At 41.3% G+C, this 27,908-nt stretch overlaps 1 protein-coding gene across 12 annotated transcripts in view; it reads right to left on the bottom strand.

The window, feature by feature from the left end:
• Dync1i1 (dynein cytoplasmic 1 intermediate chain 1) overlaps window positions 1-27,908 on the bottom strand; it is a 313,021-nt gene that overhangs the window by 217,318 nt on the left and 67,795 nt on the right. For all 12 annotated transcript variants that reach the window (NM_019234.3, NM_001439344.1, NM_001439346.1 and 9 more), the window contains one exon: window positions 11,464-11,579. In NM_019234.3, coding sequence (NP_062107.2) covers window positions 11,464-11,579 — 116 coding nt within the window. The remainder of the gene's footprint in view (window positions 1-11,463; window positions 11,580-27,908) is intronic.

Genomic DNA, 27,908 nt, shown 5'->3' with positions numbered 1-27,908 from the left:
TGTTCTATCATTTTAAAGCATGCCTAGGACATACATAGACGTCTCCACTAAATTTTGACTCATTTACAGGAGTCTTCTAACTCAGTTTTTAAGATTTGGTATTACCTCAGGAGGGCTTCTCTTAGTTGTCTCTTCCACTGGTTCTTTCAAGAAAATGAGCTGACCTGTGTTTTAATGTTTGTTTGGTTTGTTTGAGACAGTTTCCCCATGTAGCCCTAGAAGCCTGGGAACTCCCTATGTAGACCAGACTAGCCTTAACCTCAGAGATATGCCAGGTCTGCCTCTGCCTCCTGAGTGCTTATATTAAAGGCATGCACCACTATAACCTGTTGGCTTTATTTTGGCTTTCAAGTCTAACTACCAATCTCCTTTATGTGACACCTGCTTTACTTTTGAGGGTGTGCTTACAGTTGAGTACCCCATATTCTGATGCAAAATAATGCAACTCCATGTTCTCTTCCTCTGTGCCTAATTTCCCTCAACACAATCACTGAGCCACTGGTCTAGTGGCTGTGGGTGTGTGGCAATGGAATACTTTGCTTTGAACTAGACTTTTATTTTTAAGAACATGGTGTTGGAGGTGTGTTGAGCAGAACTAGCCTCTGATCATTCAGTTTGCCTTCCATCTGCTTTCCCCAAGAGCCAAATTCCAGAATAACATTCCTACAAAAGTGAGTATGACTGCAACTAAGGCCTTCATAGTCTTAAGATGAACCCATGGTAAGGCCTCCATCCTTCCTTCCTTTCAGACAGAGCCTCAGAAGTGAGTTTCCACCTGACAGCCATACGTACCTGGAATATAGCCTCTTCTACATGAGGGAAGGGAGAATGAGAAATGTCAACACCCCATTGCTCCCAGGAATACACCATCACCCTCCAATTGGGAGTAGGATAGGGTGTATTCTTTGCTTTCTGTGGACAGGAGTTTCCTTAGATCTGAACAGGAAATATGGAGGAAAGGAAGGCCAGGGAGCTAGACCACAGATCCTGTTCTTATCAAGTCTTGATACGTTTTCTTGAAAAATTTTTATTTGCTAAATGTTACTTCTAAAATTTCCAGAGATTTAAAAAAAGTATGTGAGATGGCCAGAACATGACATGTCATGCTAGCAATAGGGCCATTGAAGACTTCTTGGGTCAAGCAGAACATGAACGACTATTCTTCGGGAAAAAAAAATCACCTGTAAACATCTATAATATTCACATCTCCTATTCTCTCTCTCTCTCTCTCTCTCTCTATATATATATATATATATATATATATATATATATATATATAGATTGTATATATGTGTGTGTGTTTGTGTGTGTGTATGTATTAACACATGTAATTAACACACACATGTAGTCATTCTCTTCATTTTGGTGTAAAGTTATGTTTAAACATTATTTGTATGTTTCTTTATTTGTCTGAATGTAGTAATCCTCATTTTGAGTCTTGTAGGGTACTCAAATGCCAGTAAGGAAACTAGAATTTTAAATAGAAGAATGAAAATAGAATACTAAAGTAAAATTTAACTCTCTTTTTAAAAACTACATCTTGAAACTCCAAACCACAGCAGTTCTCAACCTGTGAGATTTGACCTCATTGAGGGTCACATATCAGAAATCATGCATATCAGATATTTACATTACGATTCAGAACAAGAGCAAAGTTAAAGTTATAAAATAGCAGCAAAATAGTTTCTATGGTTTGGGGAGTCACCACAGTATGAGGAACTAAAGGGTCAGAACATTAGGAAGGTTGATAATCACTGCCATAGTAGGCAGACATTTAGGTCAAGGGCTGTGTAGAAAATAGGACATCAAATCAGGCCCTGTAAACAGTGAAAGTCAGGAGGGGACAAGTCATCAAGAGACATATGGTGAATACTCACTAGAACCATTGACAAGCCATGCCAAAAAAGATAGCCTTTTCACTAACTCCAGCTTGTCCAGATATCCAGGGTACCAGTGTCCAGTTGGATAAAGGACAGCAGATGTCAGTCAAGGTCCAGTCCAAGGCAGATTCCTTTCCATTGCCTCTCCATCCATGTTGGTCATGTAAACCCCACATCTCTTCCCCTTTACTAGGCTGTGAATTAGGGAGGAAGGTGGATAGGAGTGGACCTTTAGGAGAGCCCAAAGCTTTCTATCCAAGATGAATGGAACATACTAACAGAAACTATTTAAAAGTAAAGAATGGACTATGGTTGTTTATTTAGTATAGTTTTCTTGACAACTAGTAGTATTGTAGACAGTTGCAGACAAAATAAAGGACCCGAGTTCACTCTGCACTCTTGATTTATAAGGTGAGTAAATTCTACAGCAACACTCTAGTCCCATAATGTATAGGAGAGTTCTGCACACATCATAAATACTATTTTGCTGGTCACCTCTCTTTTACATTTCTTACACCACAGTGATTTTTTTTCCATATATATTTTTAGCTACCCAGCATCCAATACCCTGGTTCGGAGAGGAGCTTTGCAGTAGATCAAAGTGGAGTTACAGGCTGCCCAGACATTGCGGAAACTGAACGTGGAGAGGACAGCATGGGGGGTCCTTCCCTGCATCGCTTCTCACTGCTAACATGGGGCTCATAACTTAGGTCTACCTAACAGGCTTCCAGATGGCTCTTGAAGTCTCAAGGGAGAACCGGAAGAGAACAGAGGAAATTAGTGACTACAGCGTTTAAATCGTGGGCACAAAGGTGAAGATCTTGTGCAAGAAAGGTCAGGACATCTAACCAGGCACATTCATCAGGTGACCTGACTCTTTCAGCTGCCATCAGTCTGCCCACATTGTCATGGCGAAGCATCATGGGCTAGGTAGCTGAAGCAATGGAAGTGATTGGGAAACTACACTCAAGTTGGGGGTCCACTTTGATTCTGGGTAGGGCTCTTTAGATAACTGCATCTTCATTGTGTTCGCAAATGTCCCCTGGTATGTTGCACATGGTGAGGAAGATTAAGGACACTGTGTTCTTTCTTTTTATAAGGTCACTTATCTCATTAGATTAGACCCAGAGCACCCTTATAAACATCATTTAACCTTACATTTTTTCCCCCTAAAGGCCCTGGTCACTAAATGCTTCAATATTTGAATTTTAAGGACATACTACTAATCAGTCCACTGCAGCTGCCGCCTAGTTTCACATCTATTTCCGACCAGAATTCTGTAGCATTTATATCAGTTCCGTAAAGTATCTCATATCTTCTGCCAAAGATTATTTTCTGTTCAACTGAAGCCGACTTCATTTCTATTCTGGCAACCACAAACCCAGACATTACTTTGGAAGCTGGCATCTGAATCATGTTATCTGGGAAACTGGTTGTGTCCTTGCCGGTTTTAAAGAAGAGCCTGAGTTCACAAGTGGGATCTGTCAGTAGTAACAAACAGCTGAGTAGTGAGTGCTTCCTTTGGAGAGATTGTGTTGTTACTGCGATAGAGCTGTATGGGTGGAATGAAGGATTTAAAGGCATCAGTCTACTTCTCGTGGCGCTAGATAGCTTGAGGAGTGAGCAGCAAGCTCACCCCTCCATTTTAGCCCAAGGCATAGGTCCAGGGACTTCCTCTGGGGCTCATAAATATTTATTGAAATGTTTTCCCCAAACAAACACAAAGTTCAAACTCTGTGGGTTCCTGGGCAAAAGCTGCTATGTTGTCAGTGACACTGGGTAACTTGCAAGAAAGTCATAATAATATTCACAACATATGGGACAGAGAACAAATGGAACAGAGATGGAAATGTATAAACTTAGGCATTCTCCATCCACCTAGAGGACTGAGCTCTACTTCCCAGTGAATGGTTTGTGCTTTCTGTTTGATCTTTGGAACCTGACTCAGCTGGCCCTAACACCAGACCTTAATCATCTTACCTGGGGACGTCAATACTCAGTGAAGGCATATGCAAAGAGAAAATTAGGAAATTATTTGAAAATATGACCATTTGCTACATTAGGAGGGTTTACCAATCCTTAACATCTGTCAACAACAGGACTAAAGACTCTACAGTCTGTCTACACTTAAAGGATATTGATATTGGCAACAGGTATCAAAGTGGAACTATAAGAATATAAAATAAAGCAGATATCAACTTCCTATAATAGCCTGTTCTCTAAGTGTCAGAGCTAAAATATAATCCAGATATCTCATCTTTTAATATGCACGCAGATACTACCACAACTTATCAACAACCACCTGACTGTTCTTTTAAGCAATAAATTCAGAGACAGAGCCCAGGAGTCTTGGGAGCCAGTAACAAAGCTTAAGCCAAGGTTTTATTTTTTTTTCTCTGAAGTAACTGCAAGGTGTTTCTGGATTGGCTTCCATTCGGGAACTATGTATAAGAACTGCTTGATTTCAAATGTCAGATTCAAAAAGAATGGTTAGCCTTTGTATTCTCTGGAAAATGACCTCAGTGGGCAATATTTTAAAATCATAGAGTATACTTATGAGTTCAAAGGGTACAAAGGAGATATAACTAATTTGTTGGTAGGCTGGCATTCGATCTCAACTATTGTCACTCACCAAATCAGAGACGGGAGGAGAAGAGGAAGCCACAGAGGCCAAGACAACCAACAATGTCCTACATAAGTCCCGGTGTTCCTTTTGACAGGATGAGAGGGATGCATATCCAAATGTCTCAACTCAGAATGAAAAAAGGCCAACTGGAAGCTTCCCATGGATGTCTCTCTGATATTAGGAAGAGGCTTATTTGGGGCCTATGTGAGTTACCTTCCTTGGTCCAGCCTTGCATTGGTCCAACCATCTAACTCTGTTTGATATGTCTGATCTTACAAAAGAAAAGACACATCATCTGAGGGGCATCCCTGGGTCAGGGAGGTCTTCTCCTTGTGGTTTTTCTCCTAGTGATGGTGGATTGAAGCTCACATGGGTATAATGGATCGCAGACTTTGAACTTATGAAAGGATGGATCCCAAGAGACCAGGACTGTCCAATACAGGATCACTAACCCTATGCCACAACTCAGCCTTGGCGTGTTAGCTATGCAAAGGAGGCACTTGTACATTTAGATCACTAAAATTAATTTAGGTTAACTTTAAAAGTGGGCATTAGATTTTGTTATTGGAAAAAGTCTGAACATGGCTGGAAAACAGTGGCGCATGGATCTCCTTTTTTGATCATAAAGTTAATGAAATTCAGCAGTAAGTATTTCTGGATACAAACCACCATTTGAAGACTAAGTTTATGTACAAAGAAAGAAGAGTGATGTCTCACTGGTAATTCACATTGGTGACATTTTTGAGATTTGAATATCTTGAAATGACGGAGTTAACCGGAATATGTGATTAAAGTCATCGGTGGCACCTTGTGACTTCACTGGACATTAGACCAGACTACTTGACTTTCCAGACAACCATATTCATTTGGTTGTAACTTCTGTGGTAAATATACCTTGGGTATCATGGGAAGTTAACGTAGAAATGTTTTCCCTAGCAAGAAAATATTTTGGGGGATGTACAAAGGTAAAACTACGACCTTCCTTAGCTACCTCCCTGCATACCCACTTCCAAGTTCCTCTAAAGACATCTCTGCATAGTGAAGCTTGGGGGCTGCTCTGCACTATCCTGGGCCAACTTTGTAATTCTGTTCTTCAGTTTTGCGGCCACACTCATGAGCAGCTAATTCCTATGCTCATCTGAGGACAGAAACAGGGGACAGGCTGAAAGAGAAGCATTAAACTCCCCCGTGGATTGCTGTCTATATGCCTGTGAAGACAGGTACAAGGTAAGACTAGAGCCTGTGATTGGGCAGTGAAAAAGGAAGGCAGACTGAGAATTTTAGAGGTGAGTACAGAGAGTACAGAGAGACAGAAGGAAGGAAGGAAGGAAGGAAGGAAGGAAGGAAGGAAGGAAGGAAGATGGAGGAAGAGAATGATGATCCAGATTCTGAGTGGCTTTAAATAGTCACAGGTAGCTATGAATATCTTATGAGGAATAGATAGTTACAAGGCAATTTGTCTTATCTAGGTGGGCAGATTATATCAATATCAGTTGGCTCTCAGTTCATTGTGTGGACATGTTGTGGAGTGAGAATTTACCGATATAAATCTGACTGATAATTTACAAGCCTCTAGAGTTTTTATTGTCCTGGGCTACAGAGATTTGTGACAGCTAACCACGGGGGGCAGATGGCTGGGAATGAGCAGAATCCGTGGCAAGAACCTGAGATGAGCAATAGCTGAATGGGGCTAGCCATGGAGGAGGAAAAACCACCAGGCCCAGAGAGCAGCCGGTGTTAGCGTGGGATGGCACCTTTTAAAAATACATTTCACGCAACACTCCCCTGAAAGGATGAATCTTACCTCTATAACATGCCCATCAAATCCTCTAAAAGAGTGCAATTTCACAAGGATGGTCCTTCTCCCTCCAGAAAACACAAGGATTTCCGTTTCCTGTGTCTTCAGCCTTTAGTACATATTATTCTTCTAGTGCAGCTCCATGTCTAGTTGTTGTGTGTAGTTTTAAATGTTAGCGCCTTTGCCTGGGGTTGACCTCCATTAGTCCTAACCCAACTTCCCTATCTTTCTACCCGCCTTTGTTCCAGGAGGTGACTGTGTACTACCAGCTCCCACCCAAGACCCTTGAACTGCAGATAAAAGACATACACCCACACAGTTAATTCCTTTAATTTGCCTTCCTGACACAATTGCTGGGTGTTGAAAGAGTTGTGGTCAATCTAAGGCCAGTGGGAAAATTCCAAACCTCCAAGCACAGAAAGATCCCTCCTTTCCAGGAGGAGTACAGCTAATTTAGTTCCTGGAACAATTACAAGTCAAACTGTTGAACAAAGACACCTGTAACTCTCCATCTGACCCCCTTGGAAAGGCCTAGAATGGTCCACTGACCTCAAGTCAGTTTGGAGGTCACTCCCCGCTTCCCACCCTCCCTCCACACTGATAGTATCCTGCCTAGTTACCATTGTGCAAATTCTGCTCCAATTGTTTGAACTCTGCCCCAATTGTTTGCAAGGTATATAACTCCCTGGTAGAGTCTGCTCAGGGTTGCCTTTCTCTGAAGTGGAGTTGACCCTGGTGCATTGGAATAAAGCTCCTCTTACTTTTGCATCTATTACTGCCTCCAGCAGAGGCCACAGGGCATAGCTCCTCCTGAGACCTCACATGATTGCATTCTTTTCCTTAAAGCATGACAGAAAGACCTCTCCTTCCCCCTTTTTGCCTTTTCCGCCTGGGACCTGGAAGTCCCACCTGTATCTTATGCCCAGCAGTTGGCCCCGGCCTTCTTTACTGACCAGTCAAGAACCAACTGGGGAACAAGACCTCTGCATCAGAGCCTCCCCTTACATCTAGTGAGTGTGTTCTTTGAACCAGGCATTGCGTGAGGCACAAAATGAGGAAAAGCTACACACCCTGCTCACGGGGAGATCACAGCCTAGGATAGGCATGTGAAGAATCAATACAGAGTAAATAAAGTAATAAAGAGGAACCAGACTTTGACCATAGTAAGAAACTGACCCTGGGGCACAATTTTGACAGAAGGCACATGGAATAGATGGCATCTCAAAATGGGAATACAGCATAAGCACATGCATAGAAGCACAAGCTTTCAGGGGGCCTTGGAAAAGGCTAGAGGTCTTTGTTTCCTTGAAAGTAAGAAATCAGAGACAGGAGGGAGTAAAGGCACTGGGTGGACAAGGTAAAGCCCAAGTGCCCACTTACCAGATTCCATGAAGACGAAGTACAGAGAAACTTCAAAAGCACCAACAGGAAGCAGAAGCAGCTTCCTTTGTCCACTTCAGCTGACATCATCCCAGAACATTAAAATATTATCACTGCCCCAGTGGCCATGCCAAACCCGAGGACTCCAGAGAAGTCTGGAAGAATCTGTCATCCAGCTGCATGGTACCTGTTGCTCATCAGCCATTAAAGTCATTGTAACAAACTCACACAGGATTGGTTTTTGACCTCAGAACTTCATGGGCAGCCAGAGAAATAATAACATGCAACACAGAGGCAATTTTGCAGAGAAATTATATATATTTACATATATTCACATTCTTTCCTTGTGTGAAAATAAAAAGCATATGTTTAAAGTGTTGGAGGGTAGATATGTCCTGATCAGGGTTTTTCATCCTCAATCTTTCCCTGTGACTGGTTAGGTCATTGCCTATCCAGACTAGGATGGCTTACTTGACTTGAAAGAATTGTATCGATGGAGATTTGGTTCCTAAATCTTCCTAGTTTAAATCATTTTGGGGGTATTTCTCACAGCAGATCATTATGTGACTAGCTAATGCACCATGAGGAGAATGCTCATTATAGTATGTGGTAGAGGGAGGAGGTTTAGGTTCTGGCAAATCCGAACTCCTACCCCCTGTGTTTGTTTAAGTAAAATATGTTTGTGTAGCAGGGTGAATGCACTAGAATTCCAGTCAAGGTAGAGCAGATCAGTGCTCTGAAGGTGCTACTTTCAGCTTCATTAATTTTCCGCCTTCAAACAATGAAAAAGAAAGCCTTTATAAATTATGGCTAACAGAGAACTCATATGGGATTTATATGCACAGCAGTTGCAAACGTTATCCACCCTGTAAGGCTGTCCTTGTCATGACAACATTGCACTGACTCTAACACTAAATCAGGTACCAACACAAGTCTCCCATTTGGAAGGACCTCACAGTGGACTGCCCATGGCTGACACTTATGCTTGCCTTTGCTGTCACCTCACCTAGTAGGTGAAAGGCAGGCCCTGGACACTGTCCACAGTCAGGCAGCCAGAGGTCAAGGGGTCAAGATCTGGAGCAAGATAACAATAGAGAAAGTTTCCTCGTCTACACTTGCTGAGAGTCCCTTTGCTGCCATGAGCTCCTGCAGGCTCTGGTAGCAGGCTTTGGGCTCAACTCTGTATTGTGGAATGTGAACCATCACCACAAGAAAGCTCTATGGATCTTGTTAAGAACACAGAAAGAACTTCTGCCAATTGCTAAGAAATAAATTCCTCCTTTCCTGCTGCTTGGACCACAGCATAATGAGGGCTCCCAACCTCTCCTTGCAGTAATAAAATGAACTCTGCAGGCTTTTCCTTTTGATGTATTCCACATTAGAAGTCTGCAGTTGATGCCTTTTCAGCCTTAATTTATCTCCCCTTGTAAACATTTCTGTACCATTTCCAATATCGTAAGTATACACGTCCTTAAAAATAATTCACTCCTCCTATTTCAGATGTATCACTTTATGTTTCGGGTCAGATTTGGGGCTACACAAACACACCTCTGGCTACAGTTCTGCAAATGCCTCTGGCAGCAAATTAACTCAAACAATTGCTTTGGCTAGGTAGTGAAGTTGCCTTTTAATAATCCCCCCACTCCCATCCCCCTCCCATTTTTGTCTGGAGGTCCAAGGACAGGGCTCCTGAAGTATTTTCTAGCAGGGCCTTTTCTGCCAGGTTATTACACAGGTCTTAATTTGGTGGTTAGTTTATTCAATGTTTCACCACCAGAGGGTGCTACTTGTTTGTGTCTAAAATCTGATATTTCCTCACAGGACTTCGCAGGCCCTATGAACTGAACTTCCATTATTACGTAAAGCTCTCCAGAAGATGTACAGGAAACCTGAAGTTCAAGGAACAAGATCCGACTTCATTTTTGAGATTATGTGTTGACAATCCAAACGGAAAATCTCTGTAGTTGGCACAAACCAAGCTGTCCTGGTTTATGACTAATACAGACTATGACGTGCTAATGTAGTTCATTATTTAGTATTTGGCTCAATAATTACTATAGAGCAAGAATGAGCTCAAAATTCTAACATCGTCTTGGTGTACTATCCCAGCAATACAGGAAATTAAGAAAAAAAAATTCTCATTGCTCGATCAGCATCACTTTCTAACAAAGAAACTGCACCTACCCTATTGTTTTGTATATGCATCTCTCTAATTTTCACACAATCTTATTTCAGTGTGATGCTCATACTTCTTTGCTTGTTTATCACAGTATTGAGAACTGCCTCAGAGTTCCATGTATGGTAGGTAAGTATGTACCTTGCCACTGAGATCTATCTCTCTCCCCAGCATATTTTACATCCAAGAAACATTCAGATTTGTCAGCTTTAAGTTTCCTTACTGTTGTTTGTGTTGGTTCCTTGTCTGTTACCATGATAAAGTTGCCTGATGAGACCCTGAAGGAAGGGTCTATTTGGATTTGCAGTTGGACAGTACAGTCCATCATGTCAGAGGGGCCGTGGGAGCAGGGTCTTGAGGCAGCTGGCACAAACAGGCAAGTGTGTGGATGCTGGGAGGTTTTCTAAGATGGCTCTCAGGTGGCTTTCTCCTTTTAAGTCAGCCCAAGACCTCAGTCGAAGTAATAGTACCACTAGAATATACAGCAGGTCTTCCTACCTCAACTCTGTAAATGTAGAACCCCCCTCAGACACGCCCAGAGGCACATGTCTGTCAAGATTCTACTCCTGGAGAGTTAATTAAACATCATGATTAACCATCGCATCAACTTTTAATAATTCTCTGAGATTTACATACAGATTTTCCACTTGATATTTTCTGGTATGCATAGAGGAGGTATACAATTCCATCTTCACTCATCTGCATATGCAGAATATTGTTAACCTGTGTGCTTTTATGTGAATTGCTGGGAAAATCAGGTCCCAGGAAAGGTTTCCTATAAAGAATTAGGTCCAAACTTTAGGCTCTGTGAGCCGGCTAAGGTCTCCTTCATGTCTATTCCACCAGGCCATTATAACATGAATATTAGTCATAGGTGTAATGTTTGAAAACATCTGTGCCCCAATAATAATTCTGTTTTTAGAAAGAGGTAGTGGCCTGAAGTTTGGTGCTTGCTCCTACAAATGGTGAAACATTTTGTTTTTAAGTTTTTTATTTATATTTAAATGTATCCGTGTCTGTCACTGTGTACCATGAAGGTGTCTTATTCAGTACTTTCATGGTTTCCACTATCCACAGATAAGCACAGAAACCTGACATGTAGGGAGCGGTGACCTGCTGCGCCTCAAAGATGGCGCTGGTTTCCTCCTTCCACCCTCCCAACGGTGAGTGCTCCTTGTAGTAAACAAGTCCTTATTTGGCTATGCCTGCCTGGCCTTCTAGCTTCTGCATAGTGACAGCCTGTCTGCATGACCCACGTGGCTTGCTGGGATTGGCCAGCACTAGCTATTTAAGTGTGGTGGTGGGGTTTCCCGGGGTCAGAAGATTGTATCAAGGTTCCTGAGTAAAACTGCTTGAAGAAGATCTCCTCTGGTCGTGTCTTCCTTGCTGGTCGAGGTTGGGCGCAACACTGATATAAAAGTGAGACACCTAAAAGTTCATGGACCTCTTGGGGGAATAGGAAAGAATTCCCTCAGCAGAGCCTTCTTCTAACTCAGAGCCAAAGGTATCTTTGGCTTTCAGGAATGTCACTGGTTTTATCCTATGAAGACCTGAGGGACTGGCAGTTTCACAAACATTTACAGAAAGCAGAGCCATCGCTTACCTTCTGACTGATGAGTTGCAAGAGGAGTCTGTGTCTCCTTGGAGTAGGATACCACCTCCCTAGGCAGGAAATCCACCTGGGTAACCTTTGACACGCCCAGCTTGTTCAGTCTTCTCCTGTAAGCAGCAGAGGGCAAACACTTAGGAAGGCAACAGGTTTATTTCCAAAGACCTGCCAGTTCAGAAAACACAAAATGAAACCAACTGAGTTATCCTCAGCTTCTCAGGGCAGCGTCAGACTCAGTGCCCTGGTGTGGAACCATGGCCCTGACTGGATGCATGATGTCACATAAACCTCTGTCAGGGGCCCTTCTGTTTATCTGTAAACTGAATTCTTGCTCCGACTCAGGTGAGACTTCTCTCGGAGCATCTCTGAAGATGGTTGGATGGGAGGCTTAGAGGAAGCTTTCATTTGCAATGAAATTCTAGTTTCTTGGGGTGGGAGAGCTTTCAGGTTTGTGAAGTCAGCAACAGTGAGAATCTTATTCCCAGGTAGAATGTAACAGATTTCATTGGTCCAGGAGAATGATCAATAAGTGAACAAGTGTGTTTGTAAGGCGCACTATGACAGCACAAATGAATAAAAAGAACAATGGGTTCAGACTGATAGAGCCTCAGTACAGGAGCCCCAAGCCATAACCATCCATGAAAGTAATCATATTTGAATATTTATGTAACATTTCAAATGTTTCCAGATGTCTGCACCCCCACTGTGTCATCTGTCATCATAACATCTCTGTGAAGGGTGGAATGCTATCTTCTCTGTATACGGAGAAGATTCGGCTCCAGTGCTCAAATACATACAAATTTAAAACTGGTGGGACCCTGGTTCAAACACTATTGACCCCATAAATATGCTACTATTGACCTGAATCCTGATCCAATGCTTCCCCTAAGCCAATGGGTCTTAAGTAAGCGTGAGTCAGTCCAACAACCTGGTCCTCCTGAGTTATTCAGAAAACAGCCACCCACAGAGGCTCCTCGGTCTACTGGAGCACGCAGAGCCGCTATCTGTGTGTGTGTATCTTGCACAGTCATTCCACCCTCCATGATTTAGCTTTCATATCTGGGAACAGAGATGATGGTATCTCTGTTGGGATTCTTATTGGTAATGCATAGACACCATGCATACATTAGGCATAAACCACATATATTTTATGTACACGCATGCATAAAACGTTCAGGCGTATATATCTTAGAATGGTTTCTTGAACTTTACTTTTAGGATACAGAGTTAGCGGCAGAGTCTCTAGCTGGTCTCCCCACTCCAGTTCTACATATCCTCCTTAAAGCTAATTTAAGGAACACACACACACACACACACACACACACACACACACACACACACACACTTGACTAGCAATAAAAAAATTACCAGGCCAGGTAAAGGGCTTAGAGTCTGAAACGAGGAGGAAAACATGAGTGGACATATCAGGTCTATTTTTTTCACCCAATTCCTCTTCCCAAGGCCCGAGCCCAGTAGGGTGGTTATTACTGCAAGGTCCAGGAGCGTAGCACCATCTCTTCAAGTGTGGGCCACCTTGACCTAGAGATCACCCAGCTTCTAACCTTCCACCAAGATGTCCACGCCCAGGGATCTCCACGTGTGAAGTGAGTGCTACACCTGCAGGCAGGGCTCTGGGCATCATGCTAACAGGACATACACTTTAGGCCTATCTTGTTGGGCAATGAGAAACAGGCCATAGGCACGTCAAAGCTAATCCATAATTTGATAACCCACTTAAACCACTCAGGCAAACTCCCATAGACACTGGGTTCTCGTCCCTGAATAAACAGGAGGAGGAGGATTCGGGGAGGTAGCAAATCTTTTCAAGTCCCATTTTTGTTCTCCCTCCCACAGTCAATTCCAGAACTGTCATTGAGTTGTGGGGTTAGAAGAGGCAGATGCTTGTAAAACCTGAAGTTAATGCCTGGCATAGCTTGAAGCTTTTGACCCAGGCAGCCTGGTTTCCAGTGTATCGTTTCGACTGATTATCATAGTGCTTAATTTATAAAACTCCAGACGAGGCAGATTCATGTATATTCTAAATTTAAGAATTTTTTTAAAGTCTGTAGAGTTGATTATCCCTGGCAAGAAAAAAATTAAGAACTGTACTCCCATTTTCAATTTATACTGATTTATTCATTTATTCATTTACTTTGGTAGGGGTACCAGGGAGTGGGGTTTGGCTGCTCCATTTGCTTTTGCATTAATTAAAAATATCACTGTGAAATGTCCAAGTTTTCAAAACTTGGCTTGAATAAATGAGTTTATCTAACTAAAACAAAAATATTTTCTTGTTTCAATAGTGATTGAAAAGTTTCAACCAGCCCCTTGGTGATGTTATGTTTGGGAGATCAGGGTCCTAGCTCAATCCGAGCCACCAAAAACAAATAAAAGCTGAACTGTCGCCATGTTGATCTCCCAGGGCACTGATCGGTTGACAATTTGGCAAATGGTGGTTCTTGATCCACAGAGTAGACCTGTCCCGAAGGACCGAAAACTGTACACCCACTCCTATAACTCATCCTGAGTTATGCTAGGTAATATAGCACCCTATAGACTCTGGATTGACTAAGCTACAGTGTAGTAAATGTGCATTTACATTAAATCACATTTATATTAAATGTGTTCTTTGGGACCATTTTGCTATTCTCCTGGCAATTGTGTATTGATGCTAAACACCTTCAACATATCTTATTTTTATCCTGAATAAAATTGCGTAACATTTTTTCCAGTTTTACAGATGAACCATTGGGGAATCAACGGTGCCTATAAATTTGGTCCTGGCCCGTAAGCGGCAAGCCTCAAATGTATTGGACAGTCAGCCAAAGGGCTGTGTACTTGAAACGTGTGCCACCTGGACCTTGTCTAATGCCAATGACCACACCCACTGCAACAAAGTTTTCATAACCTAGTCTCAGTCCACTCTTATGTATTCATTTTATAAGTATGAGAAAGGATTCCTGGATGAGAAAGGGGCCTGGCCTGGATTTTCAGCATGCTACAGAAAGACCCTGCTTCTGAGGTAAGTGCCACATAACAGAGCTCAGTAGTAGTGGGTCCAGAAAGGCTGGCTAGAAGTTGGTGTGCTTCCTTGGCGAAGCACTTCCTTCCAGCTGTTTCTGCAATGGAGTCTTCTCACTGTTGCTTTGATGCGACACCAGACCACGCTTCATTCGGCCCAGAACACATTGCTTTGCCCAGTCCTTGAATATTCAGTTTCCCCAAACTATTTCTATCACTCTATCAGATGACAAAATAATTTTTAAGTATGTCTACCAGGCAAAGCACATAATACTTTCCTTTATAAACACTGAGCAACTGCTGCCCTCTTTTTGTTCAAAGATTTACAAATTCATAGTGCTTTAATTCAAAGGTGTAGGGAAACTATTTAACAAATACAGGGAAAAACCCACTGTCATACTAATACTACTGCAATCGTTTTTCTTTATGATTAAGCTATCAAGTGCATATTGGCTGTCAGTTCTGCTTCCAAACCTCTCTGCGGCTCCTCATCATAGCACACAGCATAGCACATCGTTTCTACTGTAGGCCCTTGTGCATGTCCTTGCATTCTTTTGTTTTCATGCCTGTGTCTGCTCTCTTCTTCACGCAGCTCTGCACTATGGCACTTACTTCAGAGTCTGACAGAGAACGTTATAACCCAACACATGAGGACAGAAAGAAGAGAACGAGGAACGAGCACTGTGAGAATAAAGGCAGAATGTAAATGGACGATGCTCTGGATGTCTGTCATTTTTATAAAAGTCATCCTGCATATTTTCACCTCAGCAATTCATTTTTAAAAAATACGGGGTTTTAATGAAAATTTTCAACTGCTAAGCTAGATTGACGTAGGGCTTTAGATAACTATAATAAAGTAAATGATTCAAAAGTCACCTAAAAAAGCACAGTAAAGACTCACCTATTAAAAAAAAATGTGGCTGTGTTTAATGAACACAGAGGGAACTCAAATAGGTGAGGCCCTGGGCTGGTTTTCCAGATCAGCAGCAGTGTTTTGAGAGAAGAATGCAGTCACAGATCCACCTTAAACCCATAGCACTAACGCGTGCAGCCACCTTAAATCCATAGCACTAACACCTGCAGGCTGTGGAGCCCTCATCTGTGTTTGGAAGTCTGACTAATGTCTCCCCATCCCTAAGAATTCCAATGGCCACCTAAGGTTGTGTTTCTCTGGTAATAGCAGAGTGGAGAAAGATCGACTTCAGTGTCTGAACAGAATCCTTTCGACTTCCCCAATCAGCAGGCAGGTTCCAGAGCACATGGCTTAGTGCTCCTGAAAGGCGGAGAAAGTTCTGAATCAGCCTTACGAAGGCCTAGGAAGCTGGGCAAGAAGTGTAAGAAAAGAAACATTGGGAAAAGGCACCTGCAGCACACAAACTATGAGCAGTTGGCTGGGATGCATTTTAATTAAAACCCCAAAGGCCTCAGTAAGTCATCCTGGACACACTGGGTAATGGAGCCACGGTCTCTCATAAGATGACCTCATGTTATCCTAATGTGACATAGGGGCCACATCTCCACAGGCCTGGGACTGGGCCTGGACTCCGCTCTATCCTTTTAAGGCCATTCTGAAAGATCCCTCTCTCTGGAGGAAGCTGGCTCTGCAAAGCAACACTGTATCCAGCCTAGATGTTTTTTTTCTGAAAGGAACACTGAAGGTGAAGAATGTTGCTGTTTCAAGCTTGAGAAGGTTATTTGGTATCTCTTGGAGTAAAAAGATAACCCACTGTCCATGAGCATGACACAATCTGCCCAGGTACTGATCTGCTATTAGCTGCATTTCAGGAAGAAAATTACTCTTTCCTGAATCAGTGTCCCCCATTCATCTGTGTTTTCAATGTTTATTGATGTAGCATGAATTAGTATATAATTTATTTCCTCATGATGAATATACTAATGTATGGACATGCATTGTTTTTAATTCATCCACCAGTGGGTCGTATTTGAGTTATCCTATGCGCAGATGTTACTAATAATGGTGCTTAATTTCCAAGTACATTCTAAATATTTATCCTTATTTTCATAGATACATGTAGATCTTACTACTCATCTAATAAATTTCTTTTTGCAACAAAGGTAGATCATTGCAAAAAACCCACTGCTGGTCACAAAGCATAGAACAATTGAGTTGTGGGATGTTCAGCCCCAGTAGATACATCTACAAGATAACTCCTGCACCTAAGATTTCCTGAACATTTCAGCAGAGGGAGCAAGAAGATTATACAAGCCAAGGGACCAGGACATCTGCCCTGAGACTGTATTTTCTAGAAATGATAGGGACGCTATACCCTAGGCAATATGGCTACCTAAAGACGACCCCAATATGGACAATACTAATAGACATACCAGTGTGGAAGAGGGAAAATACCACAGGGACTCACTTATAGACAAGGAACTACAGACAACTAAGGATGCTGAAAGTGGGAGAAATAGTCTTCCTCGGGTGTGAAATCCCTAGTTGGTAATCCAGTACCAAGTAATTGTTGCATTCTGTCTGTCTGTCTGTCTGTCTGTCTCCCTCTCTTTCCCTCCCCCCCTCTCTCTCTCTGTGTGTGTGTGTGTGTAAAACAATAACAATTACAGAAAAAGATTTCAAAGGAAAGAAAGGGAAAGAATATCAGAAAGATTAGAGGGAGGAAAGGGACAGAAGGGAATTATGTAATTTTTAAGTAAAAGATAAAATATGGAGCAGGAGAGATGGCTTAGTGGCTAAGAACACAGACTGCTCTTCCAGAGGTCCTCATTTCAATTCCCAGCAACCACATGGTGGCTCACAATCATCTGTAATGGGATTCAGTGCCCTCTTCTGGTGTGCATGAAGAGAGCGACAGTGTACTCACATACATAAAATAAATAAATTTAAAAAAGAAAAATACACACACACACACACACACACACAAATAATGCCTCAAGGCACATCTGTATACAAGTTCTTGTGTGGGTATATGGTTTCAGTTCCTGCAGGAAGGTACATAAGGAATGGGTCACGTGGAGGGAAGAGGGAAATTCTTTTTAATTTTTGAGTAATTGCCAAGTTGTTTCCCAAGTTATCCTTGTACACTACATTTTCATTAGCAACACATGACAGTTCTACATACTCCTCAAATTACATTATCTACTTTTAAGGACCATACCACCATTTGAGGGTAATGTGTTACCTGATGATGCCACCATCTTGTGGTGTACATACTTTTGCATTTATCCCATTGTACATGATTTTAACATCTTTGAACAAAGTGAGGTTTTTTTTTTTTCTGTTGAAGGGGGTGGGGTTAGAGGCCAGTGTATGGCACTCACAGCCCTGGAAACCCCAAGGAAGTCATTGTAGTAAGAGGGACTACTTTCTCCAGTAGCAATTCTGGAGCAAGAGGAAGCCTGAGAGACAAAGAGATAAAGCCAGGAACAAATGTTCTCAGGGAAAAGGAGTCATTTGACTAGATATCAAAGTAGGCCAAGGTCCGAGCATTAAAAAGAATGTCTGCATTGGCCCTTGAAACTCAACTGTAACTCATTTTTTTTTCTTGCAGTGTCATCCCCACGGCTCACATTTGAAGATACTGCCAGAGATTTTCCTATTTATCTTCCTAAAGGCTTTTCAAGTGTTTTTTTTTAATAGATAAACCTTCAAGGTAAAGTCGATAGCAGTTTTCTTCCTTACTCAACATCCTATGTGGGTGGAGTAGCATCCTGGAGGACTGGTAAGGAACTGCTTTTATCAGCATCCTTCATTGCTACCATAAACTGTGTTTGAGCAAGGCACTGTGCCAGCTCGGTACAACGCAAAGAGAATGGGGAGCAAGAACATTTGCATCAGAGAGACAAAAAAAATCTCAAGGCTGCAAACAGTAGACGTTAACACGAATGAGTCACCGCACTGGGAGAAGACTGCATGGTGGGCAGATAACTGTATGTTTTGATAAATGAGGTTTGCTTTGCTGACAATGGAAGATCTGGTTTAGATTCCAAAGGATAACTTCACCTAAGTAGGTCCACATTCAAGGCAGCTTATCCTGCATATGTAAGGATCTGGGAACTGACTTGATATATTATACCAAAAGTCTAATTTTGTGGAATACAAGTTTAAGCAATGTCCTTAAGAGGAATCTAGAGAGGTGAATTGAGGATAGATTATTAGAGACTAAAGAACTTGGACTTTGAATAGACACTGAACAGTTATTGGAAGTTATGAAGAAATTCACAGCTGCAAAACAATATTTAAATCATATTAACATAACCAACATAGGAAAAATAAAATCAGGAGCCAGATGTCAGTTGTAGGGAATGACCTCATCTTAGAAGCAGTGTGTAAAAAAAGAGGAGAAAAGAAAAGATCCACAAGGGAAGTGGAAGGTTCAAGGGCTGAGTAGGAAATGAAGCAGAGTACCAAGGAAAAGGGACAGCCAGAAGAACAATGGCTGTGTTTGCGGTCAGTGTCTCACAAAGGTTGGACACTTGGTCCAGAGTGATGAGAATGGGACTCTAGAAACCAACAGAGGGCTACTTTAATAGCTAAATTCACACAGAAGGTGAAGGAAAGGAGTGGGCTAGTGACATTTCAAGGCTTCATGGTCTGCAGGAAGAGAGATGAATGGGATAACTGCAAAGACACAGAGGAGTTCATGAAGAAGAGTTTTCTAGGTGTGAGACTGGAGGTCCTTGGCAGTCATCAATAGAACGTCACATGAGATGATGCTGCAGCCATAGAAAAGTAGATCATATAATATAAAAGGTTTAAAAGAATAACAAGAATAGTAGTGCCGAGTATGGGTTCTATTGTGTAAAGTAAGCCTTGAGCCCAACCTGAAAGTTCTTGGTTACTCCCATGATATTCATGCTACTCTTGCACAGGTAGACCTCCTGCCAGCCCATCCATTATTGTAGCTCATAGGGTTCAGCACAGGGTAAGAGCATGATTACTTCTCTACTCCAGTAGCATAAATTGGACTTAGTGGGTTAAAAATATTAACTCGATGTGCCTGTACATGAATAATTAAATATAACATAGGCATATAATTTTGGATCTTTGCATGTGTGTGTTTTATGTGTGTACATATCTGTGTGCTTGTCTATGTTTCTCTACACACACACACACACACACACACACACACACACACACATATATGTCTATGAAGGTTACTGAAGCCCATGGTTGAATGACTGGTTTTACATTTCTCTGTGCATCTATATGAGTGAGTAATTTTGGATTAAAGTGATTGTGCATTAGAATGAATATTGCTTATGTGATATGTTTGTTTGTGTTTCTGCATTTGTATGCATGTACAAGCATATATATATTTGCTAGCATGTCATTGAGAATATTTGTCTATGTGGAAATTAGCTCCAGTTGTAACCTCTGTCTTATAACAATATTATGAAAGTGCATCAGAAAAAAAACAAAGTGTGTTAGCTATGTCAAGAAAGTTCTTAGCATCTTACTGATGTCAAATAATGTTTAAGTAGTAATCATTACATGTTCTGCTGCTTCTGCTTTAAGAGTTTAGTTTAAACTTTATCAATTTTTTACTAAAATTGCTTCCTTCTATTTCTGTAATTCATAACCTATAACATAAAAGAGTAAACATATGGGTCATCTAAAGAAAATAACACCAAAGAGGAGCAGTCAGTGGCAGGAAACTGCTGAGTCTGACCCGTGCCCAGAATTGAACTGAACTGGTCACACAGCTCCCTGCAGACAAATCCTGTGGGGGAGAGAGCTGAACACCCAAAAGTTCAGACAATCCTGAGACAGCAGGACAGTCTGACACTTCTGCTCACTTCTCCCACATCCCTGGTCCAAGAGGAAACTGCATAGTGCCTCTGGATACAGGAATATAGGAGCAGTCAGCAGCAGGTACCTGTAGTTCTGGTCTGTGCCCGGAACTGAACTGAACCAGTCATATAGCTCCCTGCATCCTGTGTGTGTATGTGTGTGGGGTGGGGTGCAGAGCTGGACTCCCAGAAGGGCACACACTTCTGAGAATTCATAGAAGACTATGCTCTGCCCACATTCCATACCCAAGAGGAAATCACCTAGTGCCATCTGTATCCCCTGGTCACAGGGACCTAGGAGCAGTCAGGGGCAGGACCTGATTCAGGTTTCTGCCAGCAATGAGAGCAGAAAGCCAGTAGCCAGGAGCGCCTACACACCTGAGAGCAGAGCTCTCTGTTTTCAGATCCCGCTGAAAGAAAACCAGTCTACAGGAGTGCTGACAGACAGGCCTACAGGAGTGTCAAGCCACTGTCAGAGACAGCCAGACAAGCTAACACCAGAGACAACCTGATGGTGAGAGGCAAGCACAGAAACTTAAGCAACAGAAACCAAGACTACTTGGCATCATCAGAGCCCAGCTCTCACATCAAAGAAAATACTGGATATCCAAACACATGAGAAAAGCAAGATTTAGATATAAAAATCACATTTTATGATGATGGGGGGGCTTTAAGAAGGACATAAATAACTCCCTGAAAGAAATACAGATCGACACAAGTAAACAAGTCTAAACCCTTAAAGAGGAAGTGCAAAAATGCCTTAAAGAATTACAGGAAAACACAACCAAACAGGTGAAGGTATTGAATAAGCCATCCAGGATTTAAAAATGGAAATAGAAACAATAAAGAAAGCACAAAAGGAAACAACCCTGGAGATAGAAAACCTAGGGAAGAGATCAGGAGTCATAGATGCAACCATTACCAACAGAATACAAGAGATGGAAGAGAGAATCTCCGAGGCAGAAGATAACCATAGAAAACATCGACACAGCCATCAAAGATAATGTAAAACACAAAAAAGTCCTAGGCAAAAACATCCAGGAAATCCAGGACACAATGAGAAGATCAAACCTAAGGATAATAGGTATAGAAGAGAGGGAAGACTCCCAACTTAAAGGGCCAGTAAATATCTTCAACAAAATTATAGAAGAAACCTTCCCGAACTTAAAGAGATACCCACAAACACACAAAAAGCCTACAGAATTCTGAATAGATTGGACCAGAAAAGAAATTCCTCCAGTCACATAATACTCAAAACACCAAATGCACAAAACAAAGAATATTAAAAGCATTAAGTGAAAAATGTCAAGTAATATATAAAGGTAGACCTGTAAGAATTACACCAGACTTCCCACCAGACTATGAAAGCCAGAAGATCCTGGGCAGATGTCATACAGACCCTCAAAGAACACAAATGCCAGCCCAGGCTACTATATCCAGCAAAACTCTCATTAACATAGATGGAGAAACCAAGATATTCCATGACAAAACCAAATTTACACAATAACTTTCTACAAATCTAGTCCTACAAAGGATAAAAGATTAAAAACTCCAACAAAAGGAAGGAAACTCCACCTAGAAAAGGCAAGAAAGTAGTCTCCTTGCAACGAAACCAAAAGAAGAGAGACACACAAACATAATTCCACCTCTAACAACGAAAATAATGGGAAGCAACAAACTATTGCTTAATATCTCTTAACATCAATGGACTCAATTCTCCAATAAAAAGACATAGACTAACAGACTGAATAGGTAAAGAGGACCCAGCATTTTACTGCATACAGGAAACACACCTCAGAGACAAAGGACACTACCTCAGAGTAAAGGGCTGGAAAACAACTTTCCAAGCAAATGGTCCCAAGAAACAAGCTGGAATAGCCATTCTAATATTGAATAAAATTGACTTTCAACCAAAAATTTTCAAAAAGGTAAGGAAGGACACTTCCTAATCATTAAAGGAAAAATACACCAAGATGAACTCTGAATCCTAAATATCTATGCTCCAAATGCAAGGGCACCTACATTCATAAAAGAAATCTCACTAAAGCTCAAACCACACATTGCACCTCACACAATAATAGTAGGAGATTTCAACATCCCACTCTCATCAATGGGCAGATTATGGAAACAGAAATTAAACAGAGATAAAGAAATTAACAGAAGTTATAAACTAAATGGACTTAACAGAACATTTCATCCTAAAACAAAAGGATACACCTTTTTCTCAGCACCTCATGGAACCTTTTCCAAAATTGACCATATAATCAGTCAAAAAACAGGTCTCAGGGTTGGGGATTTGGCTTAGTGGTAGAGCGCTTGCCTAGGAAGCGCAAGGTCCTGGGTTTGGTCCCCAGCCCCGGAAAAAATAATAATAATAAAAAAACAGGCCTCAACAGATATATGAAGATTGAAAAATCCCATGCATCTTATCAGATCACCATGGGTAAAAGGCTGGTCTTCAATAACAACAAAAAAGACAGAAAGTGTGCACATACATGGGAGTTGAACAATGCTCCACTCAATGATAACTTGGTCAAGGAAGAAATAAAGAAAGAAATTAAAGATTTCTTAGAATTTAATGAAAATGAAGATACAACATACCCAAACCTATGGGACACAAGGAAAGTAGTGCTAGGAGGAAACTCATAGCTCTGAGAGCCTGCAAAAAGAAACAGGAGAGAGCATACATCAGCAGCTTGACAGCACATGTGAAAGCGCTAGAACAAAAAGAAGCAAATATACCCAAGAGGAGTAGAAGGCAGGAAATAATCAAACTCAGGGCTCAAATCAACCAAGTAGAAACAAAGAGGACTATACAAAGAATCAACAAAACCAGGAGCTGGTTCTTTGAGGAAATCAACAGGATAGATAAACCCTTAACCAGACTAACCAGAGCGCACAGAGAGTATATCCAAATTAACAAAATCAGAAATAAAAAGGGAGACATAAAAACAGAATCTGAGGAAACTCAAAAAATCATCAGATCCACTACAAAAGCACATATTCAATGAAACTGGAAAATCTGGAGGAAATGGATAATTTCTTGACAAATACCAGGTACCAAAGTTAAATCGGAAACAGATAAACTATCTAAACAGCCCCATAACTCTTAAAGAAATAGAAGCAGTTATTTAAAATCTCTCAACCAAAAAGGGCCCAGGACCAGGTGGATTTAGTGCAGAATTCTATCAGATCTTCATAGAAAACCTCATACCAATACTGTCCAAACTAATCCCCAAAATACAATAGACAGAGCACTACCAAATTCCTTCTATGAAGTCACAATTACACTTATACCTAAACCACACCAAGACTAATGTCCCTTATGAATATCACCACAAAAATACTCAATAAAATTCTCTCAAACTAAATCCAAGAACACATTGAAACCATCATTCATCTTGATCAAGTATGCTTCATCCCAGGGATGTAGGGATGGTTCAACATACAGAAATTCTTCAACATAATCCAGTATATAAGCAAACTCAAAGAAAAATACCACATGATCATTTCATTAGAAGCTGAGAAAGCATTTGACAAAATTCAACATCCCTTCATGTTAAAAATCTTGGAAAGATCAGGAATTCAAGGCCCATACCTAAACATAGTAAAAGCAATATAGAGCAAACCAGTAGCCAACATCGAACTGAATGGAGAGAAACTTGAAGCAATCCCACTAAAATCAGGGACTAGACAAGGCTGCCCACACTCTCCCTACTTATTCAATATAGTACTCGAAGTCCTAGCCTGAGCAATTAGACAATGAAAGGAAGGCAAAGGGATACAAATTGAAAAGGAAGAAGTCCAAATATCACTATTTCCAGATGATATGATAGTGTACTTAAGTGACCCCAAAAGTTCCACCAGAGAACGTCTAAGCCTGATAAACAACTTTAGCAAAGTGTTTGGGTATAAAATTAACTCAAATCAGTAGCTCTCCTCTAATCAAAGGATAAAGAGACTGAGAAAGAAATTAGGGAAATGACACCCTTTACAATTGTCACAAATAATAAAAAATACGTCGGTGTGACTTTAACCAAGCAAGTGAAAGATCTGTATGACAAGAACTTCAAGTCTCTGAAGAAAGAAGTTGAAGAAGAGTTAAGAAGATGGAAAGACCTCTCATGTTCATTGATTGGCAGGATTAATATAGTAAAAATGGCATTTTGCCAAAAGCAATCTACAGATTCAATGCAACCCCCATCAAAATTCCAACTCAATTCTTCATAGAGTTAGAAAAAGCAATATGAAAGTTCATATTCATATGAAAAAAAGATAGCATTTTCAACAAATGGTGCTGGTTCAACTGGAGGTCAGCATGTAGAAGAATGGAAATTGATCCATTGTTTTTCACCCTGTACAAAGCTTAAGTCCAAGTGGATCAAGGACCTCCATATCAAACCAGACACACTCAAACTATTGAAGAAACAGCGGGGAACAGTCTCAATCGCATGGGCACTGGGGAAAATTTCCTGAACAGAACACCAATAGCTTATGCTCAAAGATCAAGAATCAACAAATGGGACCTCAAAAAACTGCAAAGGTTCTGTAAGGCAAGGGACACTGTCATTAGGACAAAACGGCAACCAACACATTTGGAAAGATCTTTACCAATCTTAATCTGATAGAGGGCAAGTATCCAAAATATACAAAGAACTCAAAAAATTAGACTCAAGAAATCCAAATAACCCTATTAAACAGGGGGTACAGAGCTAAACAAAGAATTCTCAGCTGAGGAATATCAAATGCCTGAGAAGTCCCTAAAGAAATGCTCAACATCCTTAGTCATCAGGGAAATGCAAATCAAAACAATCCTGAGATTCCACCTCACACCAGTGAGAATGGCTAAGATAAAAACTCACGTGGCAACAGATACTGGCAAGGATGTGGAGAAAGAGGAACACTCCTCCATTGTTGGTGGGGTTGCTAACTGGTACAACCACTCTGGAAATCAGTCTGGAGGTTCCTCAGAAAATTGGAAATTGCACTACCTGTGGACCCAGCTATACCTCTCCTGGGCATATACCCAAAAGATGTTCCAACATACAACAAAGGCACATGCTCCACTATGTTCATAGCAGCCTTATTTATAATAGCCAGAAGCTGGAAAGAACCCAAATATCCTTCAATAGAGGAATGGATATAGAAAATATTGTACATCTACACAATGGAGTACTACTCAGCTATCAAAAATAATTGCTTCATGAAATTCACAGACAAATGGATTGAACTAGAAAATATCATTCTGAGTGAGGTAACCCAATCACAGAAAAACACACACATGGTATGGGCTCAATGATTAAGTGGAGCCCCAAACCTCGAATTATGCAAGATACAATCTACAGACCACATAAAGCTCAAGAAGAGGATGACTAAAATGTGGATGCTTCGCTCCTTCTTAAAAGGGGGAACATAAATATTTACAGGAGATGATATGGAGGCAAAATTTGGAGCAGAGACTGAAGGAACAGCCATTCAGAGCCTGCCCCACATGTGCCCTATATATATATATACAGCCACCAAGACTAGATAAGATTGATGAAGCTAAGAATTGCAGGCTGACAGAAACCGGATATAGATACCTCCTGAGAGACACAGCCAGAGCATATCAAATACAGTGGAGAATACTAGCACAAACCACTGAATTGAGAACAAGACCCCTGTTGGAGGAATTAGAGAAAGGATTAAAAGGGCTGAAGGGGCTTGCAACCCCATAGGAACAACAATGCCAACCAACCAGAGCTTCCAGGGACTAAACCACTACCCAAAGACTATACATGGACTGACCCTGGGCTCCAACTGCATATGTATCAGTGACTAGCCTTGTTGGGGCATCAGTAGAAGGGGAAGCCCTTGGTCCTGCCAAGGTTGGACCTCCAGTGAGGGGAATATCGGGTGGTGGGCTCGAAGTGGGTGTGGATGTGGACGGGAACATTATAGAAGAAGGGGACAGGAATGGCATAGGGGGCTTGTGTCCAGGAAACTGGGAAAGGGATTACCATTTGAAATGTAAATAAAATGATATCCAATAAAAAATAAAATAAACAAAGAGGACACAGATTTGAGTGGATAGAGAGGTCAGGTGGATCTGGGAGGAGTTGGGGGGATGAACACCATCAAAATATATGGATTCTAAAAATTAATTATTATTTTCAAATGGCAAGGAATTCATTTGTTTCCTAAATACCGTGGTGCTAACCGTGGGTAACAATCTGTAACATCTTGTGTATAGATTTCCAGAACTGGGGATAGGGTATTCCTCTGAGAGAGAGGAACACAGAAGATGGACATCATACCCAGAACGTAACTGGCTCTCGTGGTTGTCTTGCCACATGCATAAGCATCATCTGCGCTCAGAGTCGTGGGCATGCTACAGCAAGAGAAGCAGCGTGAGAAGTGGCCTTTCCACATCAATACGAGGATGGATTTTCATCCTGCTTATTTGCACTAGAAATCACTTTAGGAAGTTTTTGTTGCATTTCCACAGTATTTGCTTCCAGCTGCGCAAAGATATTAGTTTGGCTTCAGATCCATTTTTCCTGAAAAGAAGCAATTGTCAACACTGGATTAATCAATTGCTGGAGCCCAAAGATTTGCTTTGGATTCTGCAACATAAGCAAACTTGGCAAGACTTCTGGGATAGACAAGAGTTAACTTGCCATCCCTGGCACTCTGGGGGAGGCTCTGCTCTCAAGTATGAGGAGCGGGTCATGCAGAACAGTAGTGTTTGATGCTACAGACTTGTGTTCTTTCAAGTGTTGAAATGGCATGACATAAAATATTTGCAGGAGTGACCTTTTGTTTTCCTGATGACTTCGAGTGAGTTCCATACCGTGTGCAACATGAAGCAAGGCACCGAATTTCTCTGTAAGAGTGCACTTTCTTTCCCAAATGGATATCATTTTCCTAAAACCAAAGGCAATATAAACACTACCTTGTTGAAGACAAGTTGTTACTGCAGAACAAAAAATTAAAATAGCTTGCACAAGATTCTTGAGTCATAAAACGAAGGCTGGCAAACATGAGCTTCTTGAGAAATGTTTGGGGGCAAATAATGATCCTTGTAAGAGGCAAGAAGAGAACTTCTCTCTCTTACAGCAAAGTTCTGATCAGAGCCATTAAAGCCACATTGTGAACCCTTTTGATGAGTCAGTATTCATCTATATAATTTAGATTCTTGAGTGTATTTTGCTAGCAGGTTTGGATATGCATGTATGTGTGTTTTAAGATGTTCTCTGTGTTTGTAGACAGTGTAATTGTAATGGAATATTATTGAATCCACAGATGTTATGAGTTTGCTTGGGAGCTCAACCTACATGATACTCAAGAAAACATCGTGTATGGTGTGATGATTTGAATAGGAATGCCTGCCATCATGTGTTTGAATATTTCATTCATAGAAGTAACTCTATTAGGAGGTGTGATCTTTTTGGAGTAGATGTGGCCTTGTGTTGTAATGTAAATGTGGAGGAAGTGTGTTACTAGAAGGTGGGATCTCAGAAGCTCAATCTAGGTCACATCCTGCTGTCTGCTGTCCAGATGTAGAACTCTCAGCTCCTTCTCCAGCACCACATCTGTCTGCATGCTGCCATGCTTCCAAGAAGGATGACAATGGAGTAAACCTCAGAAACTGTAAGCTAGGCCAAGTT

The sequence above is a fragment of the Rattus norvegicus genome, chromosome 4 (genome assembly GCF_021556685.1).
Source record: "Rattus norvegicus strain SHRSP/BbbUtx chromosome 4, alternate assembly SHRSP_T2T, whole genome shotgun sequence".
NCBI lineage: Eukaryota > Metazoa > Chordata > Mammalia > Rodentia > Muridae > Rattus > Rattus norvegicus.
Note: the sequence above shows the minus strand (reverse complement) of the source record. Positions and strands in the feature narration are given on the sequence as shown.